Raw genomic sequence first — 22,658 nt, forward strand, 5'->3', positions numbered from 1 at the left:
TATAGTGGATCAATTAAATGCATTAAATCTATTTAAGATGCTATTAAACTATGTAAACTATTTAATTTAAATCAAGAAAAAAAAACATGTGTACAAATTTTAAAAATAATAATTTAATCAAGAAAAGTTAAACACAAAGCATCGTGTGTCAACCCTTTTTTGACTAACTATTTTATAACCTAATTTATTGCACATGTTATATGCAGAGATAACTACAAAAGTTAATTATTTATTATTATAAGTCTAACTGAAACTGTTGGTGGACGCACATATGATTTTAATCCGAGTTTAATTGTGGTGCACTGTCTGTGTAAAGCAAGTTTACACAGTCATCCAATGGTATTGTGCCACATCATTTACTTTTAAAATGTGTTATTTAAATTATAAAAAAAAGAAAAGAACAAAATAATTTCGGTTGTGTCACATTCGTGCAGCATTTTCATCACGTTCCTTTAACTTCCAACTCTGTAACTCTATTGCTTCTCTCCCTCAATACAACAAAACTCAATCGGTTCTTTCTCTTTTTTCAATTGAAGGTATCAAATATCTCTAATATCCTACTTTCTTTTGTTCCTGCGAACGAGGCAAACACGACTCTCAATAGATAACCGCTGTTACGACCTGAGAACCGTCTTCGAAGAAGATTATGGAAGTTTTGGTCTGAGACATTATAAACAGGTGAATTAACCACATCTTCAATTACTTGGTTTCTTTAGTTCTACAATTTTTCTATTTTTGAAAAATTCAATTACGCATTTTGCAGTCTCCAAATATTTTTGTTTGGCAATGTTTGTTCATATTTAAACATGTTTGTGGATTTATTAAGTTCAAAAAATAAATTCTATTTGCATATTCTTATCATTCGATTAACTTGCTTTTCTAAATATGGTCAATTCATTGAATTTTTATTCAGCATAACAGGATTGTGAGTGCTACAATGACAGATCAAGAAATGACAGATATGCATGAACATACCAACATGATTGGCTCAGATGATATGCTTGCAAGTGATGCAGATCCTCTCAATGATAGACTACCATTGGAGCTCCCCTTAGAGCCCTTTGAAGGAATGGAGTTTACATCAATTGAAGATGTAAAAAAATACTACACAAGGTACGCGAGGAATAAAGGTTTTAGCTTTCGTATGGGTCGTGTTACTAAATCAAGAACGGATGGTAGGGTAATTGGTCAAGAGATTCTTTGTTCAAAGGAGGGGTTTAGATCCCAAAAAAATTTGAAAAAAGAAAATGGTAGTCTTATAGTACATGATCAAACAAGGGTAGGATGCAAGGCACTCTTGTATATCAAGAAAAGTGAAGATAGGTGGACTGTTTCTAGATTTGTAAGAGATCATAATCATGTACTATTTTCCCCAAAAAGTTCACAGTTTCTTAGAGTACATAGAAGCAAAACCAAAGTGCAAAAAAAACTTATTGATGTGCTTGATGATTCTGGTATAGGCCCTAGTAAAATAGCATCAGTGTTATGTACCGAGAGTGGTGGTGTTGATAATGTTGGATTTAGCCAACAAGATGTTATTAATTATTTAACTGTGAAGAGACAAAAACAATTAGAAAATGGAGATGCTCAGTTGATGTTATCGTACTTTAAGAATTGTCAGTTGAAGAATCCTGGGTTTTTCTATGCATTTCAAATGGACGCAGAAGGTAAATTAGCAAATTGCTTTTGGGTTGATTCAAGGTCTAGAATGGCTTACAAATATTTTGGTGATGTGGTGACTTTTGATCCAACATACTTAACAAATAAATACCTAATGCCCTTTGTTCCATTCACTGGAGTTAATCATCACCAACAGTCTATACTTTTTGGTTGTGCTCTGTTATGGGATGAAACTGAAGAGAGTTTTGTTTGGTTGCTACGTACTTGGTTAGAAGCAATGGATGGAGTTAGTCCTAAAACTATTATCACTGATCAAGACACTTCTATTTCTAATGCAGTTGGAAAGGTTTTTCCAGAGGCGAATCATCATTATTGTATGTGGCATATTGAGAAGAAAGTTCCAGAGTACTTGAACCAAATCTATCATGAACATAGTGAGTTTAAAAATCAATTTCACAAGTGCATTCACCAAACTATCACTACTGATGACTTTGATTCTGATTGGGGAGCAATGATAGATAAGTACGAGTTGCAAGATAACAAATGGCTAAAGAAGATCTACTCCATTAGAGCAAAGTGGATTCCTTCTTATGTACGTCACAATTTTTGTGCTGGAATGTCCACCACCCAAAGGAGTGAAAGTATGAATAAATTTTTTAAGGGCTTTTTGAATTCAAGTACTCCATTGAGCAAGTTTGTGACACAATATGAGAAGGCTCTTGATGCACGTTATAACAAGGAAAGAGAGAAGAATGTTAAAACAAGGAATTCAAAACCACTTTTGCGCACTTTATATCCTATGGAAGAAGAGGCTTCAAAAATTTATACACGAAAAGTGTTCAAGATATTCCAGGATGAGTTGGTTGGATCCCAAATATTTATCGCAGAGAAAGTTGAATTTTCTGTTGAAGTTTCCACATACAAGATTCATGAAATTTACAAAGAGAAACCTAACTATCATGTGACTTTTCATGACATTTGAAAAGAAGCAAAATGTAGTTGTCACATGTTTGAATTTGTGGGTATTCTTTGTAGACATGTGTTGAATGTATTCATCAAGGAAAATGTTTATTCTCTCCCTTCTCAATATGTTCTAAGTCGATGGACCATAAATGCTAAGAAAGACAAAAGTAAAGGACTTGCAATTGAAGACCTTGAAGAAGGCAGAAACCGAGCTTCAAGTACTTCATTGTTTAATAGTATTATGGTTGAGTCTCTTGAACTATCTGAGAGAGGTTCACGATCGCAAAAACATCATGATATTGCAATTCAAGCTTTGCGGAAGGCAATCACAAAACTTGATCAATTGGATATTGAAGAGCCAAATGAAGAGTTTGTTAATTCAACGTTTGAAGTTATGCCTAAAGTCTCCGATGACCAAACCATAAATTTGTGTGATCCAGCACGTGCTGTCCCTAAAGGTCGTCCACGTACTTTACGAATGAAAGGCAGTTTGGAATTGCTCAAAAAAGGTTCAATGAAGTGTAGTTATTGCCAGGGAAAAGGCCATAACAAACGTAGTTGTCCAAGTTTAAAACATGGAAGGTATCTTTTAACTACATGTTACAAGTAATTATGCAATTAGCTTGAATTTTTCATTTTACCATGTTAAGTTGATTCAGTGACAAACCAATGTCTTTTAGGTGTGATATCATCAATGGTCAGCGTTCAAATTCCAGTGTTAAAGCTTCTAGTTTGGTTGATTAAGAGGTATTGGTATTATTATTTTGTTGGCAATGCTATGTGATTATTATTTTGAGCATAACAATATTATTGTTACAAGATTGTATTCTTTGTGTTAATTCCTGATGTTGGTTTGTTGCAGACCTGCTTTGCCACTAAAGGATAGTTTTGTCGAACTCAAAGGTGGTGGGTTTCTCTGGTGTGATTTCAGATTTTGGATATGGTGCTAGGGTGAATTTCCTTAATATTTCTAGTGTGAATTTCAAGTCTTTGTTAATTGAGAGTGCTTAGTTTTTTTTTGGTGGGTGCTAAGGTTTGTTTGCCTGATAGTACCAATTGATATTTGATTTGTAGGAGTTTTTACTTTAGTTTTAGCTGGCTTGTAGGTGCTTTGGTGATTTTCTTTTTAGGCTTTTTTTTTTTTTTGCTTCTATTGTAACATTTTACTTAGCACAGCTTGTCCTTGGACTAAGTGGTTCCATCAATGGATTTGGTTTCATGTAAATCTTAATTTTCTTTTATTCTTCAATGTTATGACAGTAAGTTCTGTTGTGTCTTCATACTTGTCAGCTGCAATAAAACATGACATTGTATTCTTTTACTGTAATATTAATAAAAGTTGTGCAAAAGATCGGATATGCCACGACTTTAGAGGCAGAATTCAATGTTGTTATGTACACAATAGAAAAAGTTGCTGAGATGCGTTGGAATAACATGGATTGAAACAAATTCTTTGGTAGTGATAAAAGCTTTCAAGTCTGACTCGCTTGTGCCTTGGAGAATGCAGAATCGTTGGTACAATTGTAAGAAGTTAATTAGTCATATCAGATGCAAGTGCTCTCATATTAGGCGAGAAGGGAACCGTGTGGCTGATGTTATGGCAAGGAATGGATAGGGTCTGGCTATGCACTCATCTCAGTGGTGGAGTGAGCCACCTTTGTTTTACCTTTGTTACAAAATGGCAGCTCTTGATTGTTTTAGGTTCTGTTTACATTTTGATTTGTCTTTTCCTCATACTGGTTGTATTTGGATTATGTTTGCTCTTTTCTTTTTTTCTTTCTTCATGTATTTCTATATCTTGTACTCGGTTCAGGCATCTCCTGCGATTTAATGCATTTTCCCGCTTGATCAAAAAAATAATATAATGGTCTTAAAAAAGTCAGGAAAGGTTATGATAGAGAGAATTTATTGATAACTTAGGTATAAGTTAAAAGTAACATGGTAAATGCATTAGAATGAAATCAACACAATTCAAAAGTATATCATCGCTTTTATTATTACAATGTGAAAGGGATTCTAAATAGTTGGCCGACAATAGGTGTCCGAGACTTGTTTTGGTGCTGTTTCGGGCTTCTGCTGTGGCCTGGTGTTGCAGGTCTGGTGGCCGCTGCTCTGCTGTTTGTGTTGAAGCTGCAGGAAGGTTGTTTTTTAATCTGAAGCCTGGTGCTGATTTTCTGCCATTCGCTGCTAAAGGATTTGTAAGGGTGCTGTTTGTTGTGCTGCCCTCCTGGCCCTGGGACCTTTATTAGGAGGTTTTTGAGTTTTTTTGTTTAGTAGGAGAGTTTTGAGGCAGGGGTATGCGTGGAGTTTAACACGTATAGCTCGGCCTCATTACTAGTTTGTGTGGTGTTTGGGGTGTTCCGTCTATACGCGGCATCCTTTTTGTTTTTTTTCCTTCCGCGAGATTAAGTGCGTCTTGCATTAACTCGACGAGAATAATATTTGTCATTTCAAAAAAAAAAGTTGGCCGACAATAAAGTACATGTTTTCATTGTCAAACACATTTACAAGATACTAGAACAAATTGATAAAAAATAAATAAATTAAAAGGTTGAGTGAATATGAGAGGTGCATCATTTGAAGTCTCACGCTTCTCTAGAACTTCATTCTCTTCAATTTCAGATTCAAATTTGGGGTGAAAGTGCTCTAAAAAAAGCTGAGTGAATGTGTCCATAGCTAACAATCATTTTTCTCTGCCCTGTCTCCGCATGTGTTCTCTTCTTTAGCAAACTTCCATGAAGGTAATTTCCACTGACTGATTGCATATCTTTTTTTCGTATGCCAAACTTGTCCACAAGTCCCTGAATAATGGTGCAAGAAGATTTTAAACAACATTGCAATATAATTAAGCATTCCCAATCAAAGTTAGAGAAGTCCCTTTGAAACATGGAAAGAGGAATAAGACAGGTTATGTATTTGACTATTCAAGTAGGACAAGAAGTGGAATTAAACAAAAACTAGCAAAAGCATGCATTGACAACATACTAACCATAAGTATGAGAGAGTTATTGGTTTATTGCAGTTGAATTATATACTTCCAAATAGAATTATAACCAAATGATTGAACATCATCAAATTTAATGAAATCACATGCTAGCATATACTATATGGAACTGCGACTCTGAATGAAAATAAAAAGGGAATCAAACTCATAAATATGGACTGTGTGTAAATAATCTTAAAATGACAAGAAAAATGAATGGACGGGGTATTTTTAATTTAACTGTTGACCATGATGACCTTCATATTTCATTCAGAGTTGTAAGAAAAAAATCATTTGATTTTCTGCTTTATGCTCTTTAGGAGAACTACACTGAGGTACCTCCAAGTATTGCATCAGTATGCAGCAGTGTTCATGAAGACTTTTGGAGGCCAACTGAATATTTAATTCCAATATCAACTCCTGATTTGTCCTCGAGATGATACTGCTGTGCCACAAGTTTTTCGAGACATCAGCTCTGGTTTAAATGGTAGGATAGAATTTTTAAGTTTCAAGCATTGAGCAATGATACTATTGTTTTGATTCAAGAAAAGCCTGTTAATGTTGTTAAACATCCTTTGCCCATATATGCTACCATATACTATAAGGATGTTTAAGCACTCACACTATTATGCTGAATAAAAATTCAATGAATTGACCATATTTAGAAAAGCAAGTTAATCGAATGATAAGAATATGCAAATAGAATTTATTTTTTGAACTTAATAAATCCACAAACATGTTTAAATATGAACAAACATTGCCAAACAAAAATATTTGGAGACTGCAAAATGCGTAATTGAATTTTTCAAAAATAGAAAAATTGTAGAACTAAAGAAACCAAGTAATTGAAGATGTGGTTAATTCACCTGTTTATAATGTCTCAGACCAAAACTTCCATAATCTTCTTCGAAGACGGTTCTCAGGTCGTAACAGCGGTTATCTATTGAGAGTCGTGTTTGCCTCGTTCGCAGGAACAAAAGAAAGTAGGATATTAGAGATATTTGATACCTTCAATTGAAAAAAGAGAAAGAACCGATTGAGTTTTGTTGTATTGAGGGAGAGAAGCAATAGAGTTACAGAGTTGGAAGTTAAAGGAACGTGATGAAAATGCTGCACGAATGTGACACAACCGAAATTATTTTGTTCTTTTCTTTTTTTTATAATTTAAATAACACATTTTAAAAGTAAATGATGTGGCACAATACCATTGGATGACTGTGTAAACTTGCTTTACACAGACAGTGCACCACAATTAAACTCTTTTAATCCATACATATGCTTAATTAAAATTGCTGGTGTGCGCACATAATATTTGAAACTTGAAGCCCAGCCACAGCGATGTGATCTCAATATACATAAATAAATAAACTAGTAGTATCTGACCAAAAAATAAAAAAAATAAACTAGAAGTACCACATGTGCTATCAATATACATAAATAAATAAAATAGAAGTACATATTTTTATGTTAATGGCCTTGGAAATTATAATGAATACCTATGGATATATTTTTCTTGGAATACGATAACAGTTACTAATATCCGTCGAGAAACCTGTGGAACACACAAGGTGGAATCTTCCCTTTCAACTGGATTTTTTTCCTTCAGTATGTATGAACGAGGAATGAAAATTGCTGTTCTGACTTAAAAAAACTCCTAATAACACATGGAAATTTTGAAAAAGCACCCAGCGGTAGTTAACTGCCGCTTAGGTAACCGGCAGCAGTTAACTACCGTTCACACCAGTAAAAAAAACCAGTGCAGTCTGCACTGTGATTTCCAGCCATTTTGGCCTATTTTTACCTGTAATTTCAAACGGCAATTCCTCATGAAATCAAACCGAAACAACAACATCCATCAATTACAAACATCAACATTTCATAGTTTATATATTATTCGGTAAAATTACTCAAAACAGATAATACATCAATGTTACGCAAATGTTTGAAATTCGCCAAATTTTCCACATTATGCAACACATTACACTAAAAGTGCGTTAATTTATAATAAATGCGAAACTCAAATATATATATATATATATATATATATAGACACACACACACACAGAGAAATGAAAAACAAACAGAGATTGTTTGACACAAATACAACACCATGGGTATTTGCGACATTTCAACAATAAAACAGGGGTAATTTTGTAAAACACAGTCTACCCTCTTCCTTCTCTTTGCTCTGCGCGTTTTACCTCTTTTCTCTCTCGTCATTGGCTTGAACACCGACCACCTTGTTCTCTCCTCTCCCGCGGCCTGAGTCGCCTCTCCCCTCCTTTTATTGCGATCTGATTTGTGGTCTGTCATCTCTCTCCTCACCGTCTGTCTCAGGTCCTCCACCCCACCACCAGATCTACAACTTTCTATGGCGATGGAAGTAGAACTCTGCAGTGGAATGAAAGCCGGTGAGGAATGAAAGCCGGAAGGAGTAGAATGTAACTCCTCCTCTTGGTGGGCATGTAACGCCCGAGGCTGATGAGGGCGGGGAGTGGTCCGGCTCCTGGCATGCTTCTAGGCAAAACTGAATCACATCAGAATGAGAGGGATCTTGAGGCCGTGTAGGTATGGGACTGAATGGTTGAAGGAAGGCTTATAAGAATTGCTTGGTATTACCTATATCAACAAGATGTATCTTCTTTTCGATAGCTCATTCCATAAGAACTCCGCAGTTAAGCGTGCTTGACTTGGAGCAATTTTGGAATGGGTGACCTACCGGGAAGTTTCTCGGCAAGCGTGCGAGTTAGGACAAAACACGTTGAAAAGACTCGTGTTGGTTGATAGACGTTTGACAAGTGCACCAAATACTATCGAAGTAGTAAAAATATCGATCCCACGAGGACTGTTTTTAATCTTAATAATTCAATTACGTTGTACTTTAGGATGTATAAAAGTTGTTTTGTTTTGCCACTAGGCAGTAGATTGGTTTGATTTCAATAAAATAATTGCGGAAAATAAAGTTGGTTTTTAAAGAATAAGAGAGAGAGATGAGTTTAGGTCTTTCGAATCATCTATGTTTCCCTAATTGTGATGCTGCACCTATTCTTATGAATGATTTTCTAGTCCCACGATAGTTAACAAAATAGTCCTAATCAATCCCTTGAGTTAGAACCCTCTTCTCAAAATACAGTCCCTAATTCCTTAGGTGGTCTAATAATCCTTGAAGGTTTTAAGCATGTTAACCTAATATCACTAACAAACGATTATTTGTTCCTAGACTAACCATGTTTATTAGAACAATTCAATAGGTCTAAGTCGAAAGCTATGGTCAGTAGTCATTCGTTCTCACAAAATCATGTTTATATTTGATCAGGATATAAAAAGCATTAAAAACAATTGAATTGAATAAAGACTAGAATATCATTCACAATAAATAGAGTTTCACAGCATCATGTATCAATTAGGGTTACAAAGAATCATCTCAGACCTAACCTCTAATGGATTTAGCTACTCATAATGGTGTTTACAAATAACATAATCATTAGAGGAAGGATGAAGAAATCGTCCTCCTTGGCAGTCTTGTAGTCTCAAAATCGCACTTTGCTCTCCTGGATTTGTAACCCTTGTTTTTGGAATAGACTTCAGCTTAATAGGCACAAAATATCGCCCAAATCGTGTCACGTTTTAAGTGAATCGTGACACGTTTTCACCTTGTAGAGCAAGAAACTGAATTAGGGTTTCCCAAAATCGTGTCACGTTTTACCAATCGTGAAACGATTACCTTAATGTCGAACCCATGTTTCTGGTCTTCACCAAATCGTGTCACGTTTTTACCAAATCATGACACGTTTTCCTTTTTGCATTTTCTTCAGTTTTTCTGCTCTTTTTGCTACATAAGTCTCCTTGTGAACTCCATTTTGTGAACAAATTACATAAAAAATTACGTAATGACAAGGTGTCATCACAACCCCAAACTTAAACCATTCCTTGTCCTTAAGGAAATTACTTGCAAAGCTGACAATCGACAGTAAAATAACAATTACCTGATCAAGCGATAGTAGCCAAAAGTTCAACACCTTACTAGCTAAAGATGAGCTAGTTTGACTTGTACGCATCCACCAATTCACAACTCCACGCAACAAATTGAAAAGGGTTCACACATAGTCAACATGCAATCTACATATTACCATACGCTTGAAAAGTTTCTAAACGTCAATCAAAATCTATGTCAATGCACACTTTGAGGTCTTTAAGGGTTATAACGGGGCTTAGGCGAAGGTGGGATAATATTTGGATAAGTAGGCTACACAAAATTTGAGTTAGGCATTCCTACGGAAGTTAAGCACAAAATTCAATCCAACATTCATTCACCTTATAGAAAAACAGTTACAAAGGCACTAGAGAATATTTATAACAGTTGGGACAATCGAGTTTGAAGTTACTCGGATTTTCAATGTTTTGTCCCTTTTTCATTATATTTTCATCATTCATTTTCATTTTTTTTGATACACCATTTTTGTGTGTATTTTTTCATGATAAAGTTCATTCTTTGTTCTCTTATTCTCTAGTACCCCCACCCCAAACTTAGCTGGTTGCAAATTCCAATAGCAACCCCAAACTTAATCTTTAGCAACATTCTACAATGCATATCTCAGAAAAACAATAAGGGACAAGTCCTAAAAGTCTCTAAGCTTGTAATGTAGTTTGTCACCGAACAAAAAGTTCTAATCCTACCGGCTCAAAGTGGTTAAGAAAAGGATAAAACATAACAATGATAATCAGGGTAGGCTTCAAAAGACTCACAGGACCAAGCACTTTTGCCTCGGTGTGCTAATGACAAAGATCAATCAACAGTAGAGAAAAATCGTAAGTTCTAGAAATGTAAATGCATGGAACACTCTATATAAGTAAATTGAAAAAGAAAATTGGCCACAAATCCTTACAGTTTAGATATCTGGGAGTTGTGACTACCTATCTTTAACTGCCGTCATTCCTCCTTTTGAACTTTTGGAATACCACTTGAACAAACATTTGTTACTAAACAGTAAAAAGTCAACTAATCAAGCAAATTCATCAATAATAAACAAGTGCAGGAATAATTACATAAACGGGGGGTACAACCGAGTTAAACTTATAAAAGCAAGTAAAATTGTTCGAACATAAAATTTAGAGTACATAACCAAATTGCTGAAACAAAAACAGAAAAATAACAAAAGGTGGACCATCAGTAGTCCACTCAATCCTGCATCTGGTCCTCCGGAATCCATGTGCCGGGGTTCTCCTCCTCATAAGTGTCTTCCCCAAAGTGATATCTAGACTAGGCGCCACCAGCAGCAAAGTCAGCTCTGATCTCATGCTCTCTCACCTGAGCTCGACCTTTGGTGACATCAAAGTAGTGGTCCATAGCCCCCTCAGACCCATCAAAACGCTCAAAAGAGCCTGTCATCTTTCTCCTGTTGAGGCAGACCGCCTCAGTGAACTCCTGACCAAACCTAGGACGATTCCAATACTCCTGATCTGGCACCTCATTCATCCAGTTGGCATGGCCGAACATGTAGTCCAGCATCATAGGATGAATAGGTGCATAGGCACCCTGCTGACTGCTCCCCTCTCCAGCAAAGGTCTGACTCTGTGGTGGTGGCTGAGGTTGATGTGGTGGCGGTGGCTGTGACTGTCCTGCTGCTGCTGCCTCTGCAACCAGAATAGCATGCAAGCGCTCATGGTAGTCCTTGACGAAGCCATCCATGTATGTGTCATTGATAGGCTTCATCATTGATGCACTCAGATCATTTGCGAACAAATCGCACTCTTCATCCCCACAAAGCCAATTGATAAGGCTCAAGTGAGGAAGCGCCTTCTTGGTACCTGAAGTAAACACATATATATTGTTGGCAATCAACTCACCAACATTGATGGGTGCACCATCAAGAATAGCAGACAAGGTAAGCAAGCGGGGCAGCGGAATCTCTAAAGTAGAAGAGGTACCCTCCAAAGTCTTCACCATAAAAGATGCCCACGCCTTAGCATAGGGCTTGAAGTCGGTCCTCAGCAGCATGTGCGACCCTCCATGCCACTTCACACCCTCTACACAAATCTGCAGCAATAACTCTTCCCACCTCTCATCATCCCAGTTCTTGCATTCCTCCATCCTCCTCTTCACATCACATGCCTCTGGTGGCACAATCTCCAGCAACTGGTTGATCCTCTCCGAGCTATAGTCAATCTCCTTTCCCCTCACATAAGACACATACTTCCTTCCCATGTACCTAGCATTGGCATAAAACTCTATCCCCACCATCTTGTTCGCCTGCTCGAATATCATGCTCACAAGGGACTCCCACCCTCTCTCAGTGATGAATTGGTGGAACTCGGGGTTGGAGATGAGTTTGGTGAAATCAAAACCTCTTTTGGGAATAACATGATAGCCACGGATGTCCTTGAAGTGGTCTCTAACAGCATTGTTGTAAAACCTATGGTTGACAGATGGTGGTGGTGCGGTGCTAGGGTTAGGTTTAACGGGTTGTTTGCATTTGGGGGTGGTTTTGGCTTTCTTTGATGGTTGAGTTGGTGCTTGTGATTTGCCTTTGTTGCGTGTCTCAACCATGGTTAGGGTTGGGTGGTTGGGTTGATGAAAGTTAGCGTTTGAAGGGAAAGATGAATATTAGGGTTAGGGTTAGGATGGAGATGATGATTATGATTAAGTTTGGTTGTTTGTGGGTGATGATGAAGGTAGATGATGATGGTTTGGTGATTGGAAGATGAAAAGATGAAGATTTTTGGTATAAAAGGGTTGGAGGTTCATAGGTTAGGGTTCTAGGAAAATTTTGGCAAAGTTTGGCTACTTTTGGAAGTGAATGGAATGAAAATCGTGTTGGGTTTATTTATAGACTGGGCAAATCGTGTCACGTTTGGCCAAAAACTTGCCACGATTTGTGTTTGTAACATTAAAATTTTGAAACCACCAAAAATCGTGTCACGTTTGGGCAAAACGTGTCACGATTGCTCTTTTTCAAAAATTTTCTTGCCCAGAAATCGTGTCACGATTTGGCCAATGTGTCACGATTTCTCAATGTCAAAAGCCACCAGTTTGAATGACCAGTTTGGGTGCCAAAAATCGTGTCACGATTTCAGTATCGTGACACGTTTTTCAAAATGTCGAATGGGCACCAATTTTAACTTAGAAAAATTCTGTGAAGAGCTTCAGAGGGAGGCAAAATCGTGTCACGTTTTGCCCAAAACGTGTCACGATTTGCCCAAAACGTGTCACGATTTGCCCAATATTGGACTTGAAATTTTTTTGTTCCTCTGTTCGTTTCAGCTAAAATCTTTTTGTATTTTTGATTTTTTTGAAAGCAATAAAAGTTATAATACTACCTGAACAATACAATGTGGGTTGCCTCCCACCAAGCGCTCCTTTACCGTCACTAGCTTGACTGTCGACGACCCTTAGTGGTCCGTCAGGATAAGTCCTACCCTTGCTTTTGGTAGGTTGCCACCCAGATATGGCTTAACTCTCTGCCCATTCACCTTGAAACTTCGCTCACCTTCCGGTGTCATCAACTCAACAGCTCCATGAGGTGACACACTTTTCACCAAGAACGGTCCAGACCACTTTGACTTGAGCTTTCCAGGAAACAGCTTCAACCTGGAATTATACAACAAAACTAGTTGCCCACAATTAATATCCTTAGACACTAAGTTTTTGTCATGATACCTTTTAGTCTTAGCTTTATAGATGAGCGCATTTTCATACGCTCTAAGCCTCATCTCTTCAAGTTCATTAAGTTTTAAGAGTCTGTTCTTACCAGCGGCTACTTGATCAAAATTTAAGGCCTTAATGGCCCAGTATGCTTTATGTTCTAGCTCAACTGGAAGATGACATGCCTTCCCATAGACTAACTGATAGGGTGAAAGCCCTAGATGAGTCTTAAAGGCTGTCCTATATGCCCACAGTGCGTCATCTAATTTTTTAGACCAATCTTTCCTATTTGATGCAACTGTCTTCTCTAGTATCTGTTTCAGCTGTCGGTTTGAAACCTTTGCTTGACCACTTGTTTGTTGGTGATAGGGAGTTGCAACTTTGTGCCTTATGTTATACTTTTTGAGCACATTTTCAAGAAAATTATTACAAAATGCTTCCCCCCATCACTGATCAAGACTCTAGGTGTTCCAAACCTAGTGAAAATGTTCTTATGCAGGAAGTTTGTTGGAACAAAATGTGTTTAAACAATGAACCTTAAAGAGTTTTGATGATAACAAGGTATTAAAAATTATCAATTGGACTAGCTAATTTTTGTTCAAGTGTACAGGACCATAGTTAAAAATTTACATCATATAAAGGTTCTGAAGAACAAAAAGAGAGCTAAGGAATCAAGAAAAGGAAGCTTGAAAGCATCTGAAGGGAAGTGCTCCTGAAGAATGATGACGTCATCAGAAGCTGAAAGTTATCAAAAGCTGAAAGTCATCAGAAGCTGATAGTCATCAGAAGCGGATAGTTCAGAAGCGACCTCATCAGAAGCTGAAGCTCATCAGAAGCTGATTATCACCACAAGCTGAAGATTCAAGGATCAACACTTCAAAAGTTGTCTATTGGATTCGAAAACATTGCAGAAGACTAGTGGAACAACGGTCATTTTGGTGAAGATTTGAAGGCTTTGGAAGCTTATCTTCAAAAAACGTTGACATTGTACTTTGTACGAACTGTACAACCACCTTCTCCACTACCCTGTTTTATGTCCACGTTACAAGACAAGAAAACAGCTCCAGAATAACAGCTATGCCTGCAAATATGTTCCTTCACAATGGGAATGGATTTCAAATTGGTTCTTCATAGGACAACAACCAAATCAGGCAAAAGATCATTGGTGAAAGATCAAGCTTCAACAACGACTCTTTGATGTGCTGGCAATTTAACAACGTCTCTTTCACACCTCTATATAAAGGAGTGAAGACTTAGAGATTTGGCAATGCTGAACGAAAGACTCTCAACATTTTTACAAGTGTCAATCCTCTGCTGAAATTGTTCTGCATTCACTTAGAATTTCCGTTTCTTAAGTTTTATATTAGAAATTCTTAAGTCTTAGAGTCTGTATCTGATTTGTTTTGGGAGCACCTCTGATTGTATATCAAGTGTTCAATCTCAAATATTATTCTTTGTAATCTTGTTTGTTTAGAAGTCTCTTGCAGTTGTGCTTGAGCATAGAAGTCTCTTGATTGTGTTCTTGAGCATAGGAAGACTCTTGCAAAGTGTGCTTGAGCAAAGGAAGTCTCTTGCTGTGTGCTTGAGCAATTGTAATCAGATATTACATTCTAGTGAAATCTCCTTGGAAGTGCAATGGGGAATGGACTACTTCCGGTTTGTGGAAGGAACCAATATAATTGCTTTGTGTCTTTCTTCTTCTCTTTCCCTGTTTTATTCCGCTGCATGTCGAATCTGTTTATCACTTCAGAAGTTGTCTCACTTAGCTTTTGACCAGTGTGTTCAGTTTTTAAGAGAAACGAAGAATTTTTCAAAACACAATTCAACCCCCTTCTTGTGTTTTTCTCACCTTCAAAGTTAACAACAGTCTTGGCATCATTAGCAACACATGGTATCGCTTCAACCCATTTTGCGACATAGTCAACACAAACAAGAATATGGAGAAAAGAATAAGAGGAAGGGAAAGGTCCCATAAAGTTGATGCCCCAACAATCAAATGGTTCAACTTCAATGATTCATGAAAGTGGCATCTCGTTCCTCTTTGAGATGTTACCTGTCCTTTGCCATTTGTTACACCGTGCAACAAAGTCTTGGCAATCCTTGAAAAGGGTGGGCCACCAGAATCCACTTTGCAGAATTTTTGCAGCGGTTCTTTCTCCACTATGGTGGCCCCCATAAGCTGAGCTATGGCAGTGCCACATGATACTCTGAGCCTCCTCACCTGCAACATAACGTCTCATCAAACCTTCAGTGCCTAACTTAAACAGATAAGGGTCATCCCACACGTAGTGGTTCGCATCCTTGAAGAACTTTTTCCTCTGATGATAAGTCATGTCATCAGGAACTATGTTACCGGCCTTAAAGTTCACAATGTCAGCAAACCATGGCCTTTCTCCAATAGCAAACAGTTGTTCATCAGGAAACTCGGCCTTGATGGCTTCTCTTTCTTTGTCACCTCATCATTTTCCAGCCTTGAGAGGTGATCAGCTACCACGTTCTCTACTCCCTTCTTGTCACGACTCTCAAGATCAAACTCTTGCAGCAAAAGGATCCACCTCAACAGCCGAGGCTTTGAATCCGCTTTGGTTAAGAGATATTTCAGAGCTGCATGATCTGTAAAAACAATGACTTTGGAGCCTATTAGATAAGAACGAAATTTTTCCAATGCAAAGATTACTGCAAGAAACTCCTTTTCAGTTGTGGAATAGTTAATTTGATTTTCATTTAAAACCTTGCTTGCATAGTAAATTGCATGGAAAAATTTGTTCTTTCGTTGGCCTAGGACTGCACCAACAGCATAATCACTTGCATCACACATAAGTTCAAAAGGTAAATCCCAATCGGGTGCAATGATTATTGGTGCAGTTACCAACTTGGTTTTAATCAAAGAAAAAGCAGCTAAACATTCAGAATCAAAATTAAACTCATTTTCTTTGACCAAGAGGTTATAAAGGGGCTTTGAAATTTTAGAAAAATCTTTTATGAAACGCCGATAGAAACCGGCATGCCCCAAGAAACTTCTTACTCCCTTAACATTAACAGGTGGGGGAAGTTTTTCTATAACCTCTATCTTGGCTTGGTCCACCTCTATGCCCTTAGCACTTATTTTATGCCCCAAAACTATACCTTCAGTCACCATGAAATGGCATTTTTCCCAGTTTAAAACAAGGTTAGTTTCGGTGCATCGTTTAAGGACAACATCTAGGTGAAACAAGCATTGATCAAAAGACTTACCAAACACAGAAAAATCGTCCATAAATACCTCTATGTTCTTCTCTATCATGTCAGAGAAGATGGAGACCATACACCTTTGACAGGTCGCCGGCGCATTACACAGCCCAAAGGGCATCCTCCTATAAGCAAATATACCAAATGGACTTCTCTTGATCTTCCGGAGCCACCGCAATCTGATTATACCCCGAATACCCATCCAAGAAATAGTAAAAGGCTTGGCCAGCTAATCTCTCTAACATTTGATCCATGAATGGTAGTGGAAAGTGGTCTTTTCTTGTTGCGGTGTTCAACCTCCGGTAGTTTATGCACATTCTCCAACCGGTGACGGTGCGTGTGGGTATCAATTCATTCTTTTCATTTGCCACCACCGTCATTCCTCCTTTCTTAGACACCACATGAACTGGACTTACCCATGAACTATCAGAGATAGGGTAAATCATACCTGCTTCCAGTAACTTCAGCACCTCTTTCTTATCCACTTCCTTCATTGTAGGGTTTAGTCTTCTTTGAGGTTGAACCACTGGTTTGAACTCAGCCTCCATGTGTATTTTGTGCATGCATCCTTGCTAAGGAAAACATACTTCAAGTGAGAAGGAAGTTCTTTCAATTCTAGATTTTTCTCTCCTCCTCCATGAAGGAAAATCGAATAGCAAAAAGGAGTAGAAGCAGCAGAATAATTTCAATTTTCTTTCCTTGGATCATTACGAAATTCAAACATGAATTAGTAATTCGATTGTTACCTCGAAGTTTGGAATCTGAACGTTGGAAACTGGAAACTGGAATCTCGATCACAGCCAAGCAAGCAGCAAGCAGCAAAGTCTCTAGCAAGTCCACACGAACAGTGCTCCTCCAAAACTCGGTGCTAGCCAAGAAATCAGAAGTGCAGAGAAGAAGGGTTGCTCCAAAACGTGTAACCAAAAACTTCAGCACTAGAGTTCTATCTATAGAACTTCTAGTGTGCTCTGCAAGTCAGAAGTCACTATTGGGCTTCAGTAAGCCCAACAACGAGTTTAGTAATTTTGCTAACTAATTAGCGTTATTTACTAAACGCACCCCTTATATAAGTCATACTTATATATTTCTCTTTTGACTGTTCTTTGTGTGTGACCCTATAGGTTCTAGTCACGTTGGCAATAATATTAAATATAATATTTAATATTATAAACAATGAGCGGTATCTAGCAACACATCATTGCTACCCAAGTGACAAGAATGTCAAGTGATCTGACGAAACCTTTCCATGATAATACTCATGTGTACAATTACTCCTTTATCTCGATATCCTTATTGATCCCAAGGCATAGATATTGTCACCTTTGTATAGATCAATATTTATATTTCTTGATTCCGAAATATACTGAATAACGAATAAGTCCAATATCTTATATTGACTTAGTTCGGCATGGCCAAGCAGTTTTACAGTCATATTTCATCAAGAGGCCTAAAGATATATCTCCCGTTTATGAGGAGGGACAAATCCCATCTAGGACACTCATGTCCCTCAACATGCTTCATCAAGTACCCATCAACCAACGTTATGGTTATCCTTTTACAGACAACGTTAGAATGGCAACAAAGCACTTGAGTCCACATCTAGGGATCATAGTGGTTTCAGGTCTAAGAGTGATATACACTATTATCATTGTGAGAATATCTTATGACAATTGCATAACTTACTATGTAGTATTCTCACGGTAGGTCAATCCAGTATAAATATTACTCCTAATATTTATACCTATGTATAGACTTAATATCTCATATCTATGACCCATGAGATGCGGTCATCAGTCTACATACATAATAGTCTCGACACTTTATTATTATTCTTTATTCATATTAAAGTTATGAATACGGATACCTTTAAGAATAGCGTTCTTTATGATAATGTAATCTTGTGATTAAGTCACACTTAATATATTATTACACGAACTGTCTATTCTAAGGACTTTATTAAAATTACACAAATATAATAAAGAGTGTCATATATTATTCAATAATAAAATTCATGATACATGAGATAATGTTTAACATAAATTATTGGCCTCTAGGGCTTACACTAACAATCTCCCACTAGCACTAGAGCCAATCGGGCTTAAACCTAATACCCATAGATCTAGTATGACCATCATGCTTCTGCTGGGCAAGAGCTTTAGTAAGTGGATCAACAACATTCTCTAATGTCGGTACTTTGTATATTCTAACATCTCCTCTTTCGATAATCTCTCAAATAAGATGATAGCGCCTTTGTATGTGTTTGGATTTCTGGTGAGATCTAGGTTCTTTGGCTTGTACGATTGCTCCATTGTTATCACATAGTAATTCAATGGCACAATACTTGGAACTATTCCAAGATCAGAAATGAATTTCTTAATCCAAACAACTTCCTTTGCGGCATTAGATACAACAATATACTCGGCTTCTGTTGTAGAATCAGCGATTTTTTTTTGCTTTGAACTCTTCCAGCTCACAACACCGCCATTTAAGCAAAACACATATCCAGATTGCGATTTATAGTCATCATGATCTGTCTGAAAACTAGCATCAGTGTAACCAATTACAGAGAGCTCTTCTTGATCTCCATAGATCAAGAAAGTATCCTTAGTTCTTCTCAAGTACTTAAGGATATTCTTGACAGCAATCCAATGATCATTGCCAGGATTAGACTGGTATCTGCTCGTACCACTTAAAGCATACGAGACATCTGGTCGAGTACATAACATAGCATACATGATAGACCCAATTGCTGAAGCATATGGAATATCATGCATTCGATCCCTTTCTTCGTTAGTTGAAGGGGATCGAGTCTTTGATAGATTTATACTTGACGACATAGGGATGAATCCTTTCTTGGAATCATGCATATTGACACGTCTCAGGACTTTGTCTATATATGTACCCTGACTTAAGCCAAGCAATCTCTGTGATTTATCTCTATAGATCCTGATTCCTAATATATAGGAGGCTTCACCTAAGTCTTTCATAGAAAAGCATTTCCCTAACCAAGTTTTGATTCCTTGTAATGTAGGGATGTCATTTCCGATTAACAATATGTCATCCACATATAAAACCAGAAATGAGACTATGCTCCCACTAACCTTCTTGTAAACACAAGGTTCATCTTCATTCTTAATGAATCCATACTGTTGTACAGTTTCATCAAAACGAAGATTCCAACTTCTGGAAGCTTGCTTCAATCCGTAGATTGATCGCCAAATCCTTCAGGTTGTGTCATGTACACATCCTCAAGAAGATTTCCATTAAGGAAAGCAGTCTTGACGTCCATTTGCTAGATTTCATAATCATGGTATGCAGTGATAGCAAGTAAGATCCGAATGGATTTAATCATTGTAACTGGTGAAAAGGTTTCATCATAGTCTACACCATGAATTTGTTTGAAACCTTTAGCGACCAATCGTACTTTGTAGGTATTAACCTTTCCATCCATGTCGATTTTCTTTTTGACAACCCACTTGCATCCTATAGGATTAATTCCTTCAGGTGCTTCAATCAAGTTCCAAACTTGATTTGTGTACATGGAATCCATTTCTGATTTCATGGCTTCAATCCACTTCTCAGATTCAGAACCAGTAATGGCCTCTGTGTAAGTCACATACTCATTTTGGTCCATGAGCAATACATCACCCTCTTTTGATATGAGATACCCATATCTCTCGGGTTCTTGACGTATCCTGCTAGACCTACGTGGTTCTTGTGTTACTGGAATAGGAATTTCTGTCACAACAGTTTGTGTATCATGTTCCTGTTCCTCCATCGATATGTCTTCACTTTGTGGGTCTTGAACTTCTTCAAGATCTACTTTGCTCCCACTGATTCTTTTGGAGACAAAATCCTTTTCAAGAAAGACTCCATTTCTGGCAACAACAATTGTTCCCTCAGAAGGTTTGTAAAAGTAGTATCCTCTAGTTTCTTTAGGATATCCCACAAAGAAACATTTATCAGATCTTTGTTCAAGCTTAGTAGACATAAGTCGTTTTATATAAGCTTCACAACCCCAAATCTTTAAATGACCCACATTGGGTTTTCGACCATTCCATATCTCATATGGTGTCTTTTCTACCGCTTTGGATGGAACTCGGTTAAGTGTATAAGCTGCAGTTAATAAGGCGTATCCCTATAAGGAGTTTGGAAGTTTAGCATGACTCATCATTGATCGTACCATGTCTAACAAGGTTAGATTTCTCCTTTCAGAAACACCATTCCATTGTCGCGTTCCAGGAGGTGTGAGTTGGGACAAGATCCCACATTCTTTTAGATGATTGTCAAATTCTAAGCTCAAATACTCTCCACCTCGATCAGATCGAAGCATTTTGATTTTCTTGCCTATTTGGTTTTCTACTTCATTTTGAAATTCCTTGAATAAAGTAAATGATTCAGATTTATGTTTCATTAGATACACATATCCAAATCTACTAAAGTCATCAGTGAATGTGATGAAGTAGTGAAAACCTCCTCTAGCAGTTATGTTTAGGGGTCCACACACATCAGTATGTATGAGACCTAAAAGATCACTAGCCCTTTCACCTTGACCGGTAAATGTAGCCTTTTTCATTTGCCCTAACGAACAAGATCGACATGTTTCATATGATTCAAAATCAAAAGAGTCCAAAATTCCATCTTTATGGAGTTTGGAAATGCGATGCTCATTTATATGGCCTAAACGACAATGCCAAAGGTAAGTCGGATTTAACTCATTTGGTTTCATCCTCTTAGCATTTATGTTATAGATAGGCATATCAAGATCTAGGATATAAAGTCCATTAATCAAAATTGCATTAGCATAAAGAATATTATCCAAATAAACGGAACAACATTTGTCCTTTATTGTAAAATAAAAACCAACCTTGTCCAAACAAGAAATTGAAATAATATTCCTGCTAATGGCAGGTACATAATAGCAGTTTTCTAAATTAATTAAAAGACCACTAGGAAAGGTCAATACATAAGTTCCAACAGCTAAAGCAGCAACCTTTGCTCCATTGCCAACTCTAAGATCGACCTCGCCTTTTGCCAATGCTCTACTCGTTCTCAGGCCCTGCACATCAGTACAAATATGAGAACCACATCCAGTATCTAATACCCAAGATGTAGAAGTAGACATATTAATTTCTATAACAAAAATACCTGCAGAAGTAGTAGGAACATTTCCATTCTTCTAGTCTTCCAGATACTTTGGGCAGTTACGCTTTCAATGCCCCTGCTTGTTGCAATAGAAGCACTTGCCCTCCTTAGCCACGGCTCCAGTAGGCTTCAAAGCTTTGGTTGATGGCTTGGCAACAACTTTGCCTTTGCCATTTCCCTTAGACTTATTAGGCTTCTTATGATGCTTTTCGAACTTGCCATTATTAACCATTAAAACGGCAGCAGCCTTTCCCTTTCCCTTCATATTTTTCTCAGCAGTTCTCAACATAGCTACAAGTTATGGAAGTGTTTTGTCCATGTCATTCATGAGGAAGTTCTGGACAAAACTGCTGAAGCTTTCAGGCAACGATTGCAAGATAAGATCAACAACAAGTTCCTGCTCAAGGACAAATCCCAATCGAGCTAGGTTCTCAGAGTACCCAATCATTTTAAGCACATGAGGTCCTACGGGACTTCCTTCGGACAGCTTGGTAGAGAAAAGGGCCTTAGAGACATCAAACCTCTCATTCCTAGCCTGCTCTTCATAAAGAGTCCTTAGATGTCTGATCATATCGAACACAGCCATCCCTTCATGCTGTTTTTGCAGCTCGAGAGTCATGGTGGCTAGCATGATGCAAGAGACTTTTGCGGAATCATTGAGATGCTTGGTATGAGCATTTCTTTGAGCCGCAGGAACTCCAGCAGGTGGTGCCTCAGGAACGTGTCCATCAAGCACATACAACTTTTTCTCGTGGGTGAGGAAAATCCTCATGTTTCGGTACCAGTAAATAAAATTTGTTTTAGTCAATTTTTCCTTTTCAATGAGTGATCGCAAAATGTTGTTTGAAGAGTTATTGGCCATCTACAATTTTAAAATACACAAAATAAGTATCATGAAAATAACATATTTAACTTGGCCTTTAATTAAATATGCTACCACTATTTTACTCAAACCAAATGACCTTCAAACATTTGACTCGGAAAATCCCGTTGGAAGATTTTCTAGTGGATTGAAATCCTTATTTCACCTTGCTTTAGGTCAACGGGGGATGTACTTAAAACTCAGCTACAACATAT

At 37.5% G+C, this 22,658-nt stretch overlaps 2 protein-coding genes, 1 long non-coding RNA gene and 1 pseudogene across 5 annotated transcripts; 2 read left to right on the plus strand and 2 right to left on the minus strand.

The window, feature by feature from the left end:
• The first annotated feature begins 402 nt into the window (after positions 1-402).
• On the plus strand, positions 403-3,963 carry LOC146917019 (protein FAR1-RELATED SEQUENCE 5 pseudogene; annotated as a pseudogene). 2 transcript variants are annotated; one of them, XR_015015416.1, is made up of 4 exons: positions 403-678; positions 922-3,165; positions 3,264-3,330; positions 3,446-3,963. The product of XR_015015416.1 is annotated as a protein FAR1-RELATED SEQUENCE 5 pseudogene, transcript variant X2 (transcript). The 2 variants fall into 2 exon arrangements; XR_015015415.1 differs by having other exon boundaries at positions 406-678; positions 914-3,165.
• LOC146917020 (uncharacterized) lies at positions 2,627-4,832 on the plus strand. Its single transcript, XM_085721800.1, has 3 exons — positions 2,627-3,165; positions 3,446-3,502; positions 4,679-4,832. Exons 1-3 carry the CDS (start codon positions 2,627-2,629, stop codon positions 4,830-4,832), a joined length of 750 nt encoding a protein of 249 aa, XP_085577926.1.
• Positions 4,833-5,349: 517 nt separating this feature from the next.
• LOC146917021 (uncharacterized) lies at positions 5,350-6,827 on the minus strand. Its single transcript, XR_015015417.1, has 3 exons — positions 6,433-6,827; positions 5,906-6,041; positions 5,350-5,384 (listed from the first exon to the last, which is right to left on the minus strand). It is a non-coding gene; the product is annotated as an uncharacterized LOC146917021 (long non-coding RNA).
• Positions 6,828-21,879: 15,052 nt separating this feature from the next.
• On the minus strand, positions 21,880-22,353 carry LOC146917022 (uncharacterized). The gene has a single exon (XM_085721801.1). The coding sequence runs from the start codon at positions 22,351-22,353 to the stop codon at positions 21,880-21,882; it is 474 nt and encodes a 157-aa protein (XP_085577927.1).
• Between the last annotated feature and the right edge of the window lie 305 nt (positions 22,354-22,658).

This window comes from Medicago sativa, chromosome 6 (genome assembly GCF_051527215.1).
Source record: "Medicago sativa cultivar Bolivia chromosome 6, Bolivia_mono, whole genome shotgun sequence".
In the NCBI taxonomy this organism is placed as follows: Eukaryota; Viridiplantae; Streptophyta; class Magnoliopsida; order Fabales; family Fabaceae; genus Medicago; species Medicago sativa.